Source organism: Hippoglossus stenolepis, chromosome 10, assembly GCF_022539355.2.
Source record: "Hippoglossus stenolepis isolate QCI-W04-F060 chromosome 10, HSTE1.2, whole genome shotgun sequence".
Taxonomy (NCBI): Eukaryota; Metazoa; Chordata; class Actinopteri; order Pleuronectiformes; family Pleuronectidae; genus Hippoglossus; species Hippoglossus stenolepis.
In genome coordinates this window covers 198434-215285 of record NC_061492.1, presented here as the reverse complement: position 1 = coordinate 215285, position 16852 = coordinate 198434, and the positions used below count along the sequence as shown (strand labels likewise).

The 16852-nt window shown below is 45.9% G+C and overlaps 3 protein-coding genes across 6 annotated transcripts; 2 read left to right on the top strand and 1 right to left on the bottom strand.

The window, feature by feature from the left end:
• Nucleotides 1-1067: 1067 nt before the first annotated feature.
• On the bottom strand, nucleotides 1068-5320 carry lrrc57 (leucine rich repeat containing 57). Of its 2 annotated transcripts, none has more exons than XM_035167797.2 (5): nucleotides 5185-5320; nucleotides 4932-5067; nucleotides 4518-4786; nucleotides 4123-4319; nucleotides 1068-1788 (listed from the first exon to the last, which is right to left on the bottom strand). In XM_035167797.2, exons 1-5 carry the CDS (start codon nucleotides 5266-5268, stop codon nucleotides 1734-1736), a joined length of 741 nt encoding a protein of 246 aa, XP_035023688.1. In that variant the 5' UTR covers nucleotides 5269-5320; the 3' UTR covers nucleotides 1068-1733. The 2 variants fall into 2 exon arrangements, with proteins under 2 accessions (XP_035023688.1, XP_035023689.1); XM_035167798.2 differs by having other exon boundaries at nucleotides 4134-4319.
• On the top strand, nucleotides 4936-8169 carry haus2 (HAUS augmin like complex subunit 2). Of its 2 annotated transcripts, none has more exons than XM_035167800.1 (8): nucleotides 4936-5093; nucleotides 5679-5849; nucleotides 6255-6341; nucleotides 6795-6893; nucleotides 7025-7094; nucleotides 7185-7317; nucleotides 7816-7924; nucleotides 8028-8169. In XM_035167800.1, exons 3-8 carry the CDS (start codon nucleotides 6255-6257, stop codon nucleotides 8115-8117), a joined length of 588 nt encoding a protein of 195 aa, XP_035023691.1. In that variant the 5' UTR covers nucleotides 4936-5093; nucleotides 5679-5849; the 3' UTR covers nucleotides 8118-8169. The 2 variants fall into 2 exon arrangements, with proteins under 2 accessions (XP_035023691.1, XP_035023692.1); XM_035167801.1 differs by having other exon boundaries at nucleotides 4939-5093; nucleotides 5682-5849.
• A 1222-nt stretch (nucleotides 8170-9391) lies between these two features.
• Nucleotides 9392-16185, top strand: srp54 (signal recognition particle 54). 2 transcript variants are annotated; one of them, XM_035167796.2, is made up of 18 exons: nucleotides 9392-9539; nucleotides 10301-10437; nucleotides 10721-10818; nucleotides 11288-11384; nucleotides 11555-11646; nucleotides 11731-11815; nucleotides 12401-12505; nucleotides 12605-12671; nucleotides 12839-12896; nucleotides 12992-13142; nucleotides 13242-13390; nucleotides 13476-13576; nucleotides 13837-13923; nucleotides 14005-14078; nucleotides 14765-14873; nucleotides 15197-15367; nucleotides 15460-15555; nucleotides 15670-16185. In XM_035167796.2, the coding sequence occupies exons 4-18, from the start codon at nucleotides 11307-11309 to the stop codon at nucleotides 15759-15761; spliced, it is 1515 nt and encodes a 504-aa protein (XP_035023687.1). In that variant the 5' UTR covers nucleotides 9392-9539; nucleotides 10301-10437; nucleotides 10721-10818; nucleotides 11288-11306; the 3' UTR covers nucleotides 15762-16185. The 2 variants fall into 2 exon arrangements, with proteins under 2 accessions (XP_035023687.1, XP_035023686.1); XM_035167795.2 differs by lacking the exon at nucleotides 10301-10437 and having other exon boundaries at nucleotides 9407-9539.
• The last annotated feature ends 667 nt before the right edge of the window (nucleotides 16186-16852 follow it).

Genomic DNA, 16852 nt, shown 5'->3' with positions numbered 1-16852 from the left:
CCCTTTTATCCTCATCGCTATAAAAACCTGCTGAATTCATATGAATGTTTCTGGAAAACGAGGCGTCGCTCCTTCTGCAACAAGGAAGTTCAAACTGCGTTAAGTCTGCGGTAGGAACTCTTCTGTTTACTGCAGAGAGTGTGTGTGTGTGTGTGTGTGTGTTCGTCTCTGTCCCTATCTAGTTATTAATCGATGATGTCGGGTCGTGACTCCGGATCGTTCCTCTCACTTTAACCCTGATGTCCTGAGTGTGCGCGTCACGTCTCGTGTTGTGGAGCAGGTTTAACACGTGTCTCATAAACTCTGGAGAATCAAACAAACACAAAGTGGACATCAGTCCTGTACGTGTCCTGATAACTTGTGATCCAGGTCAGAGGAGGAAACAGACTCTGGCACAGACCGGACCTGCATGCATCTGGAGTCCACGTCCAGATGCATCTCAGAGACATGTCCACAGCTCAGCTCTGTGCAGGACACAGACCAGGCTTCTTTTTATGAAACGTCGTCACTCCGGAGGACACACTACAGAGAAGTGTGTTTTGTGTCTTCCACCTCCGACGCCTTCAATCTCTGCTGTTGTGAGAGTCTTGTGTTTTTGACCTTTAGGGGGCGTCTCTTATAACTTCAACTGTTCAGCACCGTCTCTTCATGACAAACGCATGTCCTTATATGGACAAATAGAGGCGTGGCAGTATGCTAATTGCAGAGAGCAGATACGCGCCTGTCAATTTAGAATGATTCTGATTCACAAACATACGCAAGGTGGTGAGAACAAAATCGGCTGGTGCGCACGTGTCATGAATCCGATGGCGATTTTGCGCACGCATTTATTTTCTGCGGAGAGTACGAACATTTCCGCGCATGTTCGTGAATGAGGCCCAACGTGAGGAGCTCACACCTTCAGGGTTCATGCTGATTCACTGCACTGTGTCGCCACCTGGTGGTGTGACAGCTCCTCAGCAGTGAAGGAAAACACCTGTTCACAGAGCGTGATACGTGTTTCAGAAGCTCCACGTGTCAGATCTCAGGTTACACGTTAATACACGTTAATACACGTTAATACCAGGTTTACACACTGACACACACTTGGTTTATTATTTGTCGACGGCTCGTACAGGAAGCAGTGGATTTAAATACAGGAAGTGTCTGCCACATCACAGGGGGGTGGAGCTTATGAAGATATATAAAATTTGATGAGGCTTGTGTTTAGTATTTATAATATTTAAAAAATGTGGTTCATAGTAAGTTTTTTTTTAAGTTATAGACAATCATACATGATTAGTTTCTTCAGTGAGTTCATTTTAAAGTCTTTCCAGTTGTTTTATGTCACCAGGAGCTGCAGCTGAGGGGGTGAGACAGAGGCGGGGCTAATTTACATATCCATTGATAAAACTTTAATAATATGTGATTTAGAGGAACAGCGACTGTCACAGACGATACAGAAACAATGAGGAGCTGGAATCTATTGACATTTAATCTGGAAAAATTAATCAATTAATCAGCAAATTATTGATCAGTGATCAAAGTGCAGCTCCTGGTCTACGTCTAAATATTTGTCTTTGATCACAGGTGAGTGGATCGTTAGTGGCTGCCCCCCATGTCTCCTCTTTGTCCATGTGACCTGTGATTGGGGAAATGTCCTCACAGCAGCAGGTCAGCGGTCCTGCAGACAGGGGGCGCTGTGATGATGAAGCTGTGGGGTGCTAACCCCGCCTCGAGGTGGTGCACCAAGGTCAACAAGCGTCATCAGGTGAACTTCTTCTTAGTAGCTGTGAAACGCTCCATGTACTGAGGAAGAAACACAAGAGAGACCATCAGAGACCACCACAGACCATCAGAGACTACTACAGACCATAACATACCATCAGAGACCAACAGAGACCATCACAGACCTTCAGAGACCACTAGAGACCATCATAGACCTTCAAAGACCACCACAGACCTTCAGATAATACTTTGGACAATTAGAGACTACTACAGACCACCACGACTATCAGAGACCATGACAGACTACTACAAACCATAAGGGACCTCCAAAAACTACCACAGACTACCACCGACCATCAGAGACTACCAGAGGATCAGAAACTAGTACAGACCATCACAGACCACCGAAGACCATCTGAGACTACTACAGACCATCAGAGACCACAACAGGCCATCAGATGCTACCACAGACCATCGCAGACGATTAGAGACCACAACAGACCAGCACAGACCATTAGAGACCACCACATACCATCAGAGACCACAACAGACCATCAAAGACCACAACAGACCAGCAGAGACAATTAGAGACCACCACATACCATCAGAGACCACAACAGACCATCAGATGCTACCACAGACCATCACAGACCACCGCAGACCATCAGAGACCACAACAGACCATCAAAGCCCACAACAGACCATCAGAGACCACAACAGACCATCAAAGCCCACAACAGACCACCACAGACCATTAGAGACCACCACAGACTATCAGAGACCACAACAGACCAGCACAGACCATTAGAGACCACCACATACCATCAGAGACCACAACAGACCAGCACAGACTACTACAGACCATCAGAGACTAGCACAGACCACCAGATACCACCACAGACCATCAGTACCACCACAGACCTTCAGAGTCCACAACAGACCACCACAGACCACAACAGACTACTATAGACCATCAGAGACTAGCACAGACCACCACAGACCATCAGGGACCACCACAGACCTTCAGAGACAACCAAAGACCATCGGAGAGCATCAGAGACTACCACAGAGGATCAGAAACTACCACAGACCATCGACAATCACAGACCACCACAGACCATCTGAGACTACTACAGACCTTCAGAGACCACAACAGACCATCAGACGCTACCACTGCAGACCTTAAAAGACCACCACATACCATCAGAGACCACCACAAACTATCAGGGACCACCACAGATCACTGGAGACTAGGGCTGCAACTAACAACTATTCTGATAGTCGATTAATCTATCGATTATTGAAACGATTAATCAACTAATCAGATTATGAATCACACAAATTCTCAATTGCTCTTATTTAGCCAACAGCTTTTAAATTTAGCTTGAGGTTGTTCGCGACATGTGATGACTGAAAATAAAGACAATAAAGATCAATACTTCATTCAAAAATGTCTTTTAATAAACTTTGCTGCATATTAGGCTACTATTGATACAAAAGCAAAGAAAAATCAAGTTTTTGTCCATTTAAAACCAAGGACAGGCAAAGTGCTAATATAATTTTTTTAATTTAAATTCAAGTTTCCCTTTTTCCTGTGAACCAAGAACAGGCCAAGTGCCGATACTAAAAATAAATTAAAAATCAAGTATCCATTTTTTCTGTAAACAAAAGTACAGGGAAATTATCAGCAATAAAAACATCAACAAACGAAACTACAGTCTTCTTCGGAATGCATAATTGTGATTAAAAAAGACGTTTGTCAGGCAATAGGATAACATTACGCTTTTAAACTCGTTAAAAAAAAGTTTTACAAAATCTACATTCAAACCATATTTTTGTGATGGATTGTAGAATCCTGCACACAGGTATTGAGGGAGTTGCCAAGACAACTCCGTTTATATAGCAAGCTAGAGAACAGGCTATGTTACCGAGGCGAGTCTGCATCGTCTACGTTACGATGTCAAACGTGTCTTCAAATGCTCGTGTCCTGCTCCCATGGAAAGCAGGTCCGCCTTACAAATATTGCAGGTAGTTTTTTTCGGGCTATGTTAAAGGTGAAGTTCTCCCGTACTTTTGACTTTCTGGTATGTGATGGTGTTGCAACGGACTCCGCCATTGGTCTATGTTTTGTCGCTATTGCACATGCGCGACTTTCAGAGATAGGAAGGGAGCGAGATGGCTCACTCCTCAGCTACTTCCATCAGCACCTCTGGTAAAAGGACGTTTAGTTCAGCTGCATGGCACGAAAAACGCGCGCTATGACGTAACCAACCAATCATCGACTATTAAATTCGTCGGCGACTATTTTTGTCATCGATTTTTGTCGACTACGTCGACTAATTGTTGCACCCCTACTGGAGACCACAACAGACTACAAGAGACCACCACAGACCATAAGGGACCACCACAGAGTACCATAGTCCAACCTTGTCGTATCCATCCAGGTCTCTGAGATTCTTGACCTCGAACAGGTTTCCCTCCAAAGAGAACAGAGACACCTGGGAGTCGGTCAGGATGGAGAGAGGGATGGAGGACAGCTCCAGACAGTTCTCCTCCAGGCGGAGAACCTTCAGACGAGGACACAGAGACACCTCAGCCGACAACATCGAGATCTGGAGGGAGAAGAGGCAAACAGCTGAAGTCAGAACCTTCCTGCAGGTGAGTGGTGACCCTCAGGTTCAGCTCACGGCTCACAGAGGTCACATGGTTATTTTTAAAGAGGTTCTATTCAGGTGGTTCTGTTTGGGTTATGTAGTACCAACCTTTCTGATGGGTTCTACTAAAGTCGGAGAGACCAGCTTCTACAGTACCTGGTTCTGGTTGAGGTTGATCTCGATAGCCTGCAGCTCAGACACCTCTGCAGGAATGTTGTGGATCTGATTACGGGACAGGTCCAGCAAGTCCAGATGCCTCAGGGTCGCCAGTCCAGAGGGAATCTCTGAAATATGGTTCCCTGCCAGGCTGAGGGACCGCAGGGCCCTGAGCTGGCCCATAGTCGGGGGCAGCTGCTGGATCCGGTTCCCATTCAGACTCAGGGTCTCAAGCTTCTTCAGCTTCCCAATCTCACTAGGAACAGTAGCTGAGGACAGAGAGGACACACACAGATGATGATCTTACCGACTGTTAGGGTTGTGAGATGTGACCAATCAGGAAGAGGATGTGGGTGTGTCAGTGTGGATGAACTCAGGTGTACAGTGTGGGCGGAGCCTGGATGTGTCACTCACTCAGTCGGTTGCAGTTGAGCGTCAGAGTCTTGAGCTGCAGGAAGTTTCCGATGGAAACAGGAAGAAGTTCGATCTTATTCCCGGACAAATCGACTGTCCTCAGGTTAGAGGTGAGTCTCTGCAGCTCGTCAGGGAACTGTCAACCATCACATGTCAATAAAGGTCAGTCAAACATTCTCTCTCTCTCTCTCTCTCTCTCTCTCTCTCTCTCTCTCTCTCTCTCTCTCTCTCTCTCTCTCTCTCTCTCTCTCACCTCCAACAGTCCTTTTCCTGTCAGTTGAAACACTCCGGTCTTCTGGGAAGTTTCCAGGTGAGACTTTAGCGCGGTGTTCCCCATGTGTACGTCAGGTGTGTTTCTACCTGTGTTCGAGTCCCTCAGGGTGAGATGCTCCTCATATCATATCCAGACCGGATGTTGACGGTGGAAGTCCCGGGATCAGCTGACGAATATAACCGAGATTTCAGTCGGTGACTATGCTAACGGCTAGCTGCGTTAGCTCGTCCTCTCTCCACAGATGGGTCCTTCCACACGAACACAGTTCTGTTCGAGTCCCAGAATTCAACCAACTCAGCATTAACGTTAGCCTGCTAGCTTCCCGCCGGAGAGGAAACTGGGCGATTTACATCAGAACATCAGTTAAAGTGAAGCTAACAGAGTCAGACTCTGCACATCTATTGGGCCACTGGTCCGCTGGTCCACTGTGGACACGCCCTGACTCACTGAGCTCATCAGCTTTACTCTTTTAGCAGATGACGTCACTTCCTTCAGACCTGTTTGTGGGACAGGTGTAATTTCCTTCCTGTCCTGAGGGGGGCGGTGAAGAAGAAGAAAAACCGGAAGAAGAGGAAACAGAAGAAGAAGAAACAGAAAAAAGAAGAGGGAACAAAAGAAGAAAAATCCGAACAAGGAGAAAAAGAGTAAGAGACAAAGTGTGTGTGTGTGTGTGTGTGTGTGTGTGTGTGTGTGTGTGTGTGTGTGTGTGTGTGTGTGTGTGACTGACTGACTGACTGACTGACTGACTGACTGTAACTGTGTGTGTCTGTGAGTCTGTGACTGTAACTGTGTGTGTGTGTGTGTGTGTGTGTGTGTGTGTGTGTGTGTCTCTGACTGACTGACTGACTGTAACTGTGTGTGTCTGTGAGTCTGTGACTGTGTGTGTGTGTGAGTCTGTGACTGTAACTGTGTGGGTGGGTGTGTGTGTGTGTGTGTGTGTGTGTGTGTGTGTGTCTTTAACTGTGTGTGCTGTGTATTTGTGTGTCTGTCTGTCTCAGTAGAATCTGTTTTTAATGTATTAAATTGTGTCTCTTTTCTTTGTCTCTCAGATGCATCAGTGGGATCTGTCTCTGTTCTCAGTTACTCCAGCTGCCAGTCTGTTGTCCAGATGTGTCTCGAGAGGAGCTGTGTCTCAGGTGAGGGGACAGACACTGTGTCTCAGGTGAGGGGACAGACACTGTGTCTCAGGTGAGGGGACGGACACTGTGTCTCAGATGAGGACACATCCTGCAGATGACTCTCTCTACACAGCTGCTTCCTCCACCAAAGCATTTAGTCTATGGACGAAAATGTTCATTGGTTGATTAAAATAGTTGATGTTTTTTGAACATGTGTACGTTAGCTGTTTGGTCGAGTACAGTTCATCAGTGAAGCGCTATGAATCCTGGGATATGTCGGGAAGGATCCACCTGGTGGAGCCTCTGTGAAACAATCGGTAGGAATGCAGGTCGTTCCTCTGACGTGTCAGATCGCTCCAGGTGTCTCCAGATGTTCCGGTGTCTCTTTAGTTGAGGGACACAAGCCTTTGTCCAAATGATAAAATGCTTGCAATGGATTGAGAACCATGTTCTGTCTCTACCTGTCCTCAGGAGGAAATAGACTCAGTCTCCTCAAAGCGAAGCCCCGCCTTCTCCTCTCACCTGCAAGAGGCCGAGCAGCGAATCAGAGCAGTCAAACAGCTGGATGAGGTGTGTCCCTCTGAATCATGAACTGTCACTGATGGTCTTTATATACAGTCACTGATGGTCTTTATATACATATTCCTTATATACAGGACGTAAAAACGTAAAAACAAGTCACAGCTTCTCTCTCTTTGCAGCTGCACTTGGAGGCGGAGCTTCTGCAGGTAGTGAAGGAGAGTGCTGATGTCACACACACACGTTCCCTTGGTGAGTGTCCTGCTTCTTACCTGATGTCCGTCACACCCTCCACCTGACAAGTCAAACTCATCAGACCTCATGTTTGACACCCCCTCTCAGCTGGCAGGTTCCAGATGTTGCAGATGTTGAGTGATCACCTGCAGCAGCTGCTGAAGGAGCTGAACAGTCTGAGACAGAGACTGACGACACCGCTGGGTCACACCCACCTGCCCGTTCACGCTCACCTGCACAGGTACGAGCACACGCCTCCACCATAATAACGACAACCACGAGGAAATCAAGAAGGGCTCGTGTTTCAGCTTGTGGTTCAGATTGTGGTTCAGGTGTGTGGTTGTGTTTCAGGTGTGTAGTGTCGTGGCAATTCTGCAATCCCACTCTGACAACGAGGAACGAGACAAATCTCTTACAGTAGTGTCACACTTTAATGCTCAGAGCCTGGTGCACAAGATGGTGTAATATGCACCCCGATGGGAAGCTGTTCTCTCTCTGTATACATTTGGCTCCCCCCCCCTCTGGTTGGGGTTGTTTCTAAGTCAAAGGTCAGGATCTTCTGATGACATCAAGGCAACAATGGATGTACAGGATTCAGCATGATCATGGTTACATTGTATCAGATTCAATCATAATCAATCAAAGGGGAAATGAACAGGATTATATTGTGATCAAAATGTTACATTTCCCTTACAGTAGTTATGTGTAGTTGTGTTTCAGGTGTGTAGTTTTGTTTCAGGTGTGTTCTGGAGGTTGTGAAGATGTCTCTGGACTTCATGGAGACTCTGGAGGAGAAGCTGGACTCGGTCCACAGCTGCAGCTCCACCACAGACCGACTGTCTCAGCTGGTCAGTCTGACCCTGATCTATGTTTCAGATCCGACATCACCTGATCAATAATCAATAATCACAAGTTTGTTCTGACCCGACTCTCTCTCTCTCTCTGTATCAGAGTACCTCTCTCGCCCAGCTGCTGGCTCAGACGGCCGACTTACAGAATCTGTCCAATCGGGTTCCTCAGTGGAGAGACGTGCACCTGTGACCTCTGACCCCTCACATTTACTTTTTGTAATAAACTCAGTTTGTGGTGGAAACTGTTTTGTTCTTTAAATGGTGATCAAAACCAAGCTGTCGTCATAGCAACAAGTCATGAAACCCTGTAGAGGTTAGCAAGTAATTCCTTCTGTGTACATTAGGGCTGGGGCGACTCATCGACGTAATCGATTACGTAATTACGTCGACTCGCGGAACGTCTTATGGAAGTTGGCTGCGCACAGTCAAGGCATGCAGTTACCTGAAGAGCAAGCTGAAGCGAAGAAAATCGCCCACGACCATCTAGCATAAGTCACCAATAGTCCGGACCGGACCCAGAAGCCGCTCTGTACGGACTCAGACCTGTTATGAGATTGTGACCGAGTGCTTCTATTTTACTTGAAATGAGGAAATAATATTTCATTCATTATTAGAGTGCACTTCACTTCAGTGTGAAAGTTAAAAATAATCACTGTTCTGGTTTTCGTTCCTCCTTTTCATACTAAAGCCAGTCAGACGCCATACGAGACTTCCAACACGCACATATGTATTGTCTTCTTACCGTGAGTTGAACTGCTTGCGGGTCCCGTTGCAGAGACGAGGTGGATGAATGCTTGCGTGTGTTGTGAATGTGTGTATATGAGGTGGCCTGACGTCTAGTTCAAGTCAACTGGTAGCGTAACGTATAGTAATTATGTGTGCAGTAATGCAATGCATACACATATACTATCATTCCCCATACTTCTTAGGAAAACGTGTTAGCTTTGCAGAAATGTCTGTATGAAATCTATCAGACATAAACTTTTGGCTCTATGAGGTCTACAGCGGAAGGTGGTCCGGTTTTTTCTCCATTGACTCTAATGTTAATTTTGAGAACATTTCTGGAAGGAGCCTTGAATTCATACTTTTCTAACTCGCTCACACGGTCACATTTCTGTGATCTATGCGTTCGGCAAAGTCTTGGGATTATTATTTCAGAGATAGGATTTATTGTTTTTGAACAATCGCACATTGTTCGAGGGCTTCGCTAGAGTGTAGGTGTCTCTTCAACAGTGAGAGCTCTGTGTAGTGTCAGTGGTCATAGATCAAAGGAATCTTTGATGTCTTAGATATCTACAAAAGTGAAAGATTTCCCCTTTTTCCAGAGGGCCAGTGACCCACCAGTATCTCTCTCTCTCTCTCTCTCTCTCAAACTGAAACCCTAACCCCGGCAGGAAGCACGCTGCACACATTCTAAATTTCTAGGGAGGAATATTCTAGTTATTGTTATTATTGGAGTCGACCGGAGATGTTACGGCCTCCAGGTGGCGGTGCTGCTGTAACAGGAAGTTTATTAGAGGCGAAGGAAAAGCAGCTGCCCAGTGTTTCCGGTGTAGATTGATGACGCGACTCCGAGTTTCAACCGCTGTTTGGAAGAAGTCATCGAGAGACGGTAAATATCTGAGAATTCACCGTTAATTCACCTTAACACAGCTAACTGAGCTAACTGAGCTAACAGAACTAACACAGCTAACTGAACTAACACAGCTAACTGAGCTAACACAGCTAACTGAACTAACACAGCTAACTGAGCTAACACAGCTAACTGAGCTAACACAGCTAACTGAACTAACACAGCTAACTGAGCTAACACAGCTAACTGAACTAACACAGCTAACTGAGCTAACACAGCTAACTGAGCTAACTGAACTATCACAGCTAACTGAACTAACACAGCTAACTGATCCGACACACAGCTAACTGAGCTAATGGCTAACGTAGCGCTGCAAACAGACGACACGTTGTTGGCGTAAAACTGATCATGTGATTATCGATATGTTGATGTGTTAAGGTTTTAAATGTAATGCAACATCTTCCGACGGAAACCAATACAAAACACAGTTAATGACCTGAATTGTTATTGATTCCGATCTATTATATTATTCTAGTGATCAACTTCTCATCTGGTTGATTATTGATTTGTTAAAGGTCAGGAAACGGTGATCACGTGACAGCGTTGCTAGACAGGAAATGTCGAAGTATCGTAGCAGACGATTAAAATGATCGTACATGCGTCATATTCAATAGGACTCCGTTCAGACTCCGCCTACAACTTGAACCACATGAAACATGTTGACGTAAATAAACGGAGTCGATTTTAGTGGGAATGTTAAAGCTCCGCCTCTCATTCTCTGTTGGTGTGTCTCGGTCCAGGCCACGCCCCCTTCAGAGGCTGTTCTAAAGACTGACTCCGCCCTTCCACCCCTGAGCCACGGAGGCTCCGTCAGGTGGATCCTTCCCGTCCCAGCAAATCCCATGATTCATTGCGCTTAAGTTATTGTTTTCAAGAGGTAATGATGGCAAAATGCGAGGCGAAAACGTCAGTACTAGGAGTCGACTGATGTATATTTTTTTATTTACGAATTTTGTCATTATTGATTGTACAGAAGGCAAAATTCTCATACTAATACAATCATTATCGTATATCTGGCAACACTGTCGTGTGATCTCAGATTAGATTCTCGGACACACCTGTGAATATGCTGTAGTCCTCTGATTGGTTTGTGTCTGCACTTGAGGGTCTGTACAAAGGAAGGGTGAACTGTTCATTACTTGTCATTATTGTTATTACAGGACGTGCATCCTTCACCAGTCAGCTGACCTGCTGACTCGCTGATTACACTCAGTTGGGGGGTTGCCCTCCACACACACCCTGTTGAAACACACACACGGTCAGTGGCACTCACACACAGTAGCGGCTTTCAGACCTGCACTAAACTAAGACGTGTGTGTGAACGCAAATGTTTGAGTGAGAGCCTCTGGAGTTTCTGCGAAACATCTCTGACTGGCCCCCTGGTATAAAGTCTGTATAAATCCAGGAGGAGCCTATGTGAGAGCAGGGATTCATCACAAGTGAGTGGGGTTGATGACGCTTCTAACTCTTGACAGACGCTAAAATGAAAATGGATGAAATAGTACAATCACACACACGTATGAGACGAATTAGTCATAATGAAGTTGTAGATAATCCATATAGAACAAACTACTGGAAAGGTTTAAATGCAGCTTTGGTCTTTTTATTCGATTAATGTAAAAATAATGGACCAATGAATTGATTATCAAAGTAGTTGTTAGTTGCAGCTCTACATCCACAGGTGTGGTTGTTTTGTGTGTGTGAGTTAAGTTTTCCCTGTTTTCCAGGATCCATTCAGACGTCATCATGGTGTTAGCCGACCTAGGGAGGAAGATCACCTCGGCGCTGAGATCCCTCAGCAACGCCACCATCATCAACGAAGAGGTAACTGAACTGGAACCTCAACCTTTGAGGTCCTGAGAACAGTTAAAGTCTGAGATGCCTCCTGAGAATTCAAAGCACTCTTCAGTTGTGTCCCGTCCTCGTGCACGGATCAGCTGATGGTTCATGATCAGAGGTGGAGGCTGTGGACTCTAATGATGTATGTGTTTCAGGTGTTGAATGCTATGTTGAAGGAGGTGTGTGCAGCTCTGCTGGAGGCTGATGTCAACATCAAACTGGTCAAACAGCTAAGAGAGAATGTAAAGTGAGTCCTGATCCTGGATCCAAATCTGAGACCTGAATCTGGTTCAGCTGCATTGACTAATTTCTGTGTTTTTTGTCCCTACAGGTCTGCCATAGATCTGGAGGAGATGGCCTCAGGTCTGAACAAGAGGAGGATGATCCAACATGCCGTCTTCAAAGAGCTCGTCAAGGTCAGATCACCGGGCCTGGACATGACCTGGAAGAGTCGGGGAAATCATGAGTTTAGGTCAAATACATAATTGTGATCAGGAGTCAGTGCAGCTCACACTCACAGTCCGCTTGCTGTACGCTCTGTACAGCAAGCGGACTGTGTGTGCGCTAAAGGAAATCTGGTGTAATTACACAGCCCTGTGTTTGTCCAGAGAACTGCATGACCTGAACAACACAACGCTGTTCCAGCCAATCAGCACCAAGGTGTTGTGTATATAATCAAAGGGCGAAGACCCTCGTGAACATCGGCACGCTGGTGGAGACACTGAACGCTGTGGTGACCACACACTGGTACTTAACGTTCTCTGAGCTGGCAGCAGCCCGTCACTAACACCGGTCACATTCATCAGTGTCTGACAATGCAGACACACACACTCAGTGTGGCGGCTGATTGTGTTTGTCAAACATGTAGTTTGTTCATGTTAGGGTTAGGGTTAGATCAGTCAGATCAGTGGTGATGAATGTGGGGATGGGTCCTTTGCAGGGAGGGAGGGATGTATTTGCAGAATCACTAATCTTTAACCTGGTGTTGTGTGTGTTGTCAGCTGGTCGACCCCGGTGTGAAGGCCTGGACCCCGACTAAAGGGAAGAACAACGTCATCATGTTTGTTGGTCTTCAGGGAAGTGGGAAAACCACAACCTGCTCCAAGGTGACATCACACACCTGAACACCCCCCTTTAATAAACACTGTGTGGGTGCAGAGCGCCCCCTGGTGTTTGTCTCTTATTCTCTGCTATGTTTGCTGCAGTTGGCATATTACTACCAAAGGAAAGGCTGGAAGACGTGTCTGATCTGTGCCGACACCTTCAGAGCAGGTGAACACTTGAACACACTATCTCCTGTTCTAATGTTCAGATAGTAAACGCACCACTGACCTCTTCATTGTCACACATACATTCACTGTGAAACACATGCTCACTTAAACCACTTCACACATCAGCTGACATCAAAGCACTGACCATCGTCCTGTCCCCTGTCGCAGGTGCCTTTGATCAGCTCAAACAAAATGCCACCAAAGCCAGAATCCCCTTCTATGGCAGGTGAGTCACTGGAGTTCATACGGCACCTCCTGCTGTAACTGTATTGCGTCTAGTTGCCCTTGCTGTCTACTGTTGTAACTGTGTGTTGCGTTCAGTTACACAGAGATGGACCCGGTGGTGATCGCCTCCGAGGGCGTGGACAAGTTCAAAAATGAGAACTTTGAGATCATCATCGTGGACACGAGTGGACGACACAAACAGGAAGACTCGCTGTTTGAGGAAATGTTACAAGTTTCCAATGCTGTGGTGAGTATCTGAACACACCGTCACTGTTCTGTATCTAATAGATGGAACCTGAACGCCTGCGTCTCAGGTGTGTTTCATCTCCTCCTGTTGTTTCCGTAGCAACCGGACAACATTGTGTACGTGATGGATGCGTCGATCGGACAGGCCTGCGAGTCTCAGGCTAAAGCCTTCAAAGACAAAGTGGACGTGGCGTCAGTGATCGTCACCAAACTTGACGGACACGCCAAAGGAGGAGGAGCTCTGAGCGCGTAAGGCCTGTTCTGTGATGTCACAGAAACCCACAGACTCTACCTGTGTTAATGTTCTTCTTCTTCTTCTGCTGTTTCCTGTCAGTGTGGCGGCCACCAGGAGTCCCATTATCTTCATCGGGACAGGAGAACACATCGACGACTTCGAGCCATTTAAGACACAGCCATTCATCAGCAAACTGCTTGGTAATAGGCCTCACTCCTGACAGCGACACCTGCTGGTCATAGGTGGAAACAGCCATTTAGTCTGTCCAATCACACTGCACCATATGGATATTATAAATATAAACGCTGAAATGTCTGAACACAAATAAGATTAGAAACCCTAACCCCCCAAGAAAAATTCTCTGAACATAATCCTTCCTGTTTGTAACAGCTTTAAAGTCATTAACTTGTTGTTTTGTGTTGCCATGGAAATCTTCTGTAACTCCTCCTCTTCCTGTCAGGGATGGGAGATATAGAAGGATTGATCGACAGAGTGAACGAGCTCAAACTAGACGATAACGAGGAGCTGATTGACAAACTCAAACACGGTGAGACGTTAAACAAACTCGCCTGGAGAACATGCAGTGCATTATGGGTATGAAGACTGACTTGTGACCTCTGACCTTCAGGTCAGTTCACCCTCAGAGACATGTATGAGCAGTTTCAGAACATCATGAAGATGGGACCCTTTGGACAGATCATGGTGAACTCTCACACACTCGCACCTGAGACACCTGAAGACGAGTCACATGACTGAGGCTTATGGTTTTTTTTGTCTTTATTCCAGCGAGTGGTCTTTTATTCTGAGAGCAGATGTCACTACTGACTTTTTAAAGATTTCACTAAAACCCTGTGCTTAGATTTTCTCTGTGCTCCAGCTTCAGCTCTTCTCCTCACATTCACACTGCTTCTGTGCACACATTTGTTTTGTAAAACCAGTCCAGGAAAATTCCCCAACCAAGAGAAGTTACTTTTCTGAGAGTCCCGTACGGGTGGTTTCTGTAACCGGGTTCATGCACTGCTGCCATCCTCGCCTTTATTATTACACCGGCTTCCTGTCAGAATTTGAGCTGGAAATCTGTCCAAGCAACAAAATATCTGAGTGCAAGCAGAACAAATCTAAGCTCAGGCTTTAGAGTGAAAGCTTTACAGAACCTGAAGTGAAATCAAAAGGTGCTTTTCTCAAATAACATGACTACATGCTGGAATAAAGAGGGGAAAAAACAAAGGTCCAAGAAGGATGTTCTCATCGAACCTGCACTTTTTTTATATCAACTTTATTCATAACAAAACATACAAACAGGGACAAACTCTGCTGTTTGTCTCACTTTAAGTAAAGTTTTGTGAATCAGTTACTCACAGGAAGTGTGTGTGTGTCTGTGTTTTCAGGGGATGATTCCTGGCTTTGGTACAGACTTCATGAGTAAAGGAAATGAACAGGAATCAATGTCCAGACTGAAGAAACTCATGACCATCATGGACAGCATGAATGACCAGGGTAAAACACACGTTTGTACTTCTATCTTCTAGTGAGGACACATACATTATCTAGACCCTTACCTTAACCATCCAAACTAAATGCCTAAACTAAACCTTATTCTAAACCCAGTCCTACAATAAACTCTTAACCCTCTAGCAACTCATTGAAAGTGGGTCACTCTGTAGGTTCTAGGCTCAAAACGGTCCTCACAAAGAGATCTCCACAAGTACACACACAGTAGAACGCGTTGACATTGATTGCTGGATCAGGTCTGTGTGAAAACACATTCTACTGAAACCAGTGTCCATTACTGGTTCCTCTGGTTCTCCTGCTTCCTGTAGAACTGGACAGTAAAGATGGGGCCAAGCTGTTCAGTAAGCAGCCAAACAGGATCCAGAGGGTGGCCCGAGGGTCCGGTGTGGCCACCAGAGACGTCCAGGAGCTGCTCACTCAGTACACCAAGTTCGCCCAGATGGTGAAGAAGATGGGGGGCATCAAAGGACTGTTTAAAGGTAAACTTATTAAAGACTTCCGAAATGAACCAATGTTGTAGCTTAATTAACCTCCAGCAGGGGGCAGTGGTTACAGATGTCTCTATTTTCAGGAGGAGACATGTCCAAGAACGTAAACCCGTCTCAGATGGCGAAACTCAACCAGCAGATGGCAAAAATGATGGACCCCCGAGTCCTGCACCACATGGGTGAGGCTGATGCACCTGATTATCTTTATGTATATCTGCTATAGACTGTAAATAAAGATGGACAACATGACAGATCCCTAAAAAGGAGTTGACTTCCTGTTTGTTGGTTTTCAGGTGGAATGGCTGGTCTTCAGTCTATGATGCGTCAGTTCCAGCAGGGAGCCGCGGGAAACATGAAAGGCATGATGGGATTCAACAACATGTGACCACCGACCAATCAGCTGCCTTAAAATAATTGAGAAAAGTCAATGTGCTGCCTCCTGACGGAAACAGGTGGAAGGGGCGGGGCTTAAAGAGACAGGAAGTGGAGATGGATGAAATAAAAGGACATGATTTTCTCCAACGATTTGTGCTTTTAGAAAAACACCAGAAGTAGAAAAAGGACTATTTAAAGGAGCAGTTACACATGAAAAAAAAAAGTCAGTTTGTGGTCGACGCAGTTTGACCTTAACGCTGATTCTTCTGAAACCGCTGCTCCTTTAAATGAAGAGGAGGAGCATCGTTAATTTAATTCTGTATTATGTTTCTGTAAAAGCTTTAAGAGCAGAGTGAGTCCTGATTGGACAAGATGATGATGATGTTAGTTAGTGACAATATTTGTCAAACAATAAACATTTGTATTGAAACATTGTAAAGCTTCTGTGTCTTTAAATATTTAAGCCATGACATGGAGAATTAACATGAGGAGTGAGGACAGGACCAGATATGAGACATAGACACTCAGGTGTGAGACACAGACTCTCCGGTGTGAGACAGAGACACAGACTCTCAGGTGTGAGACAGACTCTCCGGTGTGAGACACAGACACAGACTCTCAGGTGTGAGACACAGACAGACTCTCAGGTGTGAGAGACAGACACAGACACTCAAGTGTGAGACACAGACTCTCAGTTGTGAGAGAAAGACACAGACTCAGGTGTGAGACAGACTCTCAGGTGTGAGACAGATACAGACTCAGGTGTGAGACAGAGACACAGACTCTCAGGTGTGAGACAGACACAGACTCTCAGGTGTGAGACAGATACAGACTCTCAGGTGTGAGACAGACACAGACTCTCAGGTGTGAGACAGATACAGACTCTCAGGTGTGAGACAGACACAGACTCAGGGGTGAGACACAGACACAGACTCTCAGGTGTGAGACACAGACAGACTCTCAGGTGTGAGACAGACACAGACTCTCAGGTGTGAGACAGATACAGACTCTCAGGTGTGAGACAGACACAGACTCCAGGTGTGAGACAGACTATCAGGTGTGAGACAGATACAGACTCTCAGGTGTGAGACAGATACAGAC

What these genes read in the sequence shown, in the direction of transcription:
- lrrc57 (XM_035167797.2), bottom strand. Translation starts at nt 5,268, where the DNA reads ATGGGGAACACCGCGCTAAAGTCTCACCTGGAAACTTCCCAGAAGACC. An exon ending in CAGGAAAAGGACTGTTGGAG is followed by an intron (nt 5,068 to 5,184) that starts GTGAGAGAGAGA and finishes GATGGTTGACAG; the next exon opens with TTCCCTGACGAGCTGCAGAG. An exon ending in TACGACAAGGTTGGACTATG is followed by an intron (nt 1,789 to 4,122) that starts GTACTCTGTGGT and finishes TTTCTTCCTCAG; the next exon opens with TACATGGAGCGTTTCACAGC.
- haus2 (XM_035167800.1), top strand. Translation starts at nt 6,255, where the DNA reads ATGCATCAGTGGGATCTGTCTCTGTTCTCAGTTACTCCAGCTGCCAGT. An exon ending in CGAGAGGAGCTGTGTCTCAG is followed by an intron (nt 6,342 to 6,794) that starts GTGAGGGGACAG and finishes ACCTGTCCTCAG; the next exon opens with GAGGAAATAGACTCAGTCTC. An exon ending in CACACACACACGTTCCCTTG is followed by an intron (nt 7,095 to 7,184) that starts GTGAGTGTCCTG and finishes ACCCCCTCTCAG; the next exon opens with CTGGCAGGTTCCAGATGTTG.
- srp54 (XM_035167796.2), top strand. Translation starts at nt 11,307, where the DNA reads ATGGTGTTAGCCGACCTAGGGAGGAAGATCACCTCGGCGCTGAGATCC. An exon ending in CCACCATCATCAACGAAGAG is followed by an intron (nt 11,385 to 11,554) that starts GTAACTGAACTG and finishes TATGTGTTTCAG; the next exon opens with GTGTTGAATGCTATGTTGAA. An exon ending in TCTTCAAAGAGCTCGTCAAG is followed by an intron (nt 11,816 to 12,400) that starts GTCAGATCACCG and finishes GTGTGTTGTCAG; the next exon opens with CTGGTCGACCCCGGTGTGAA.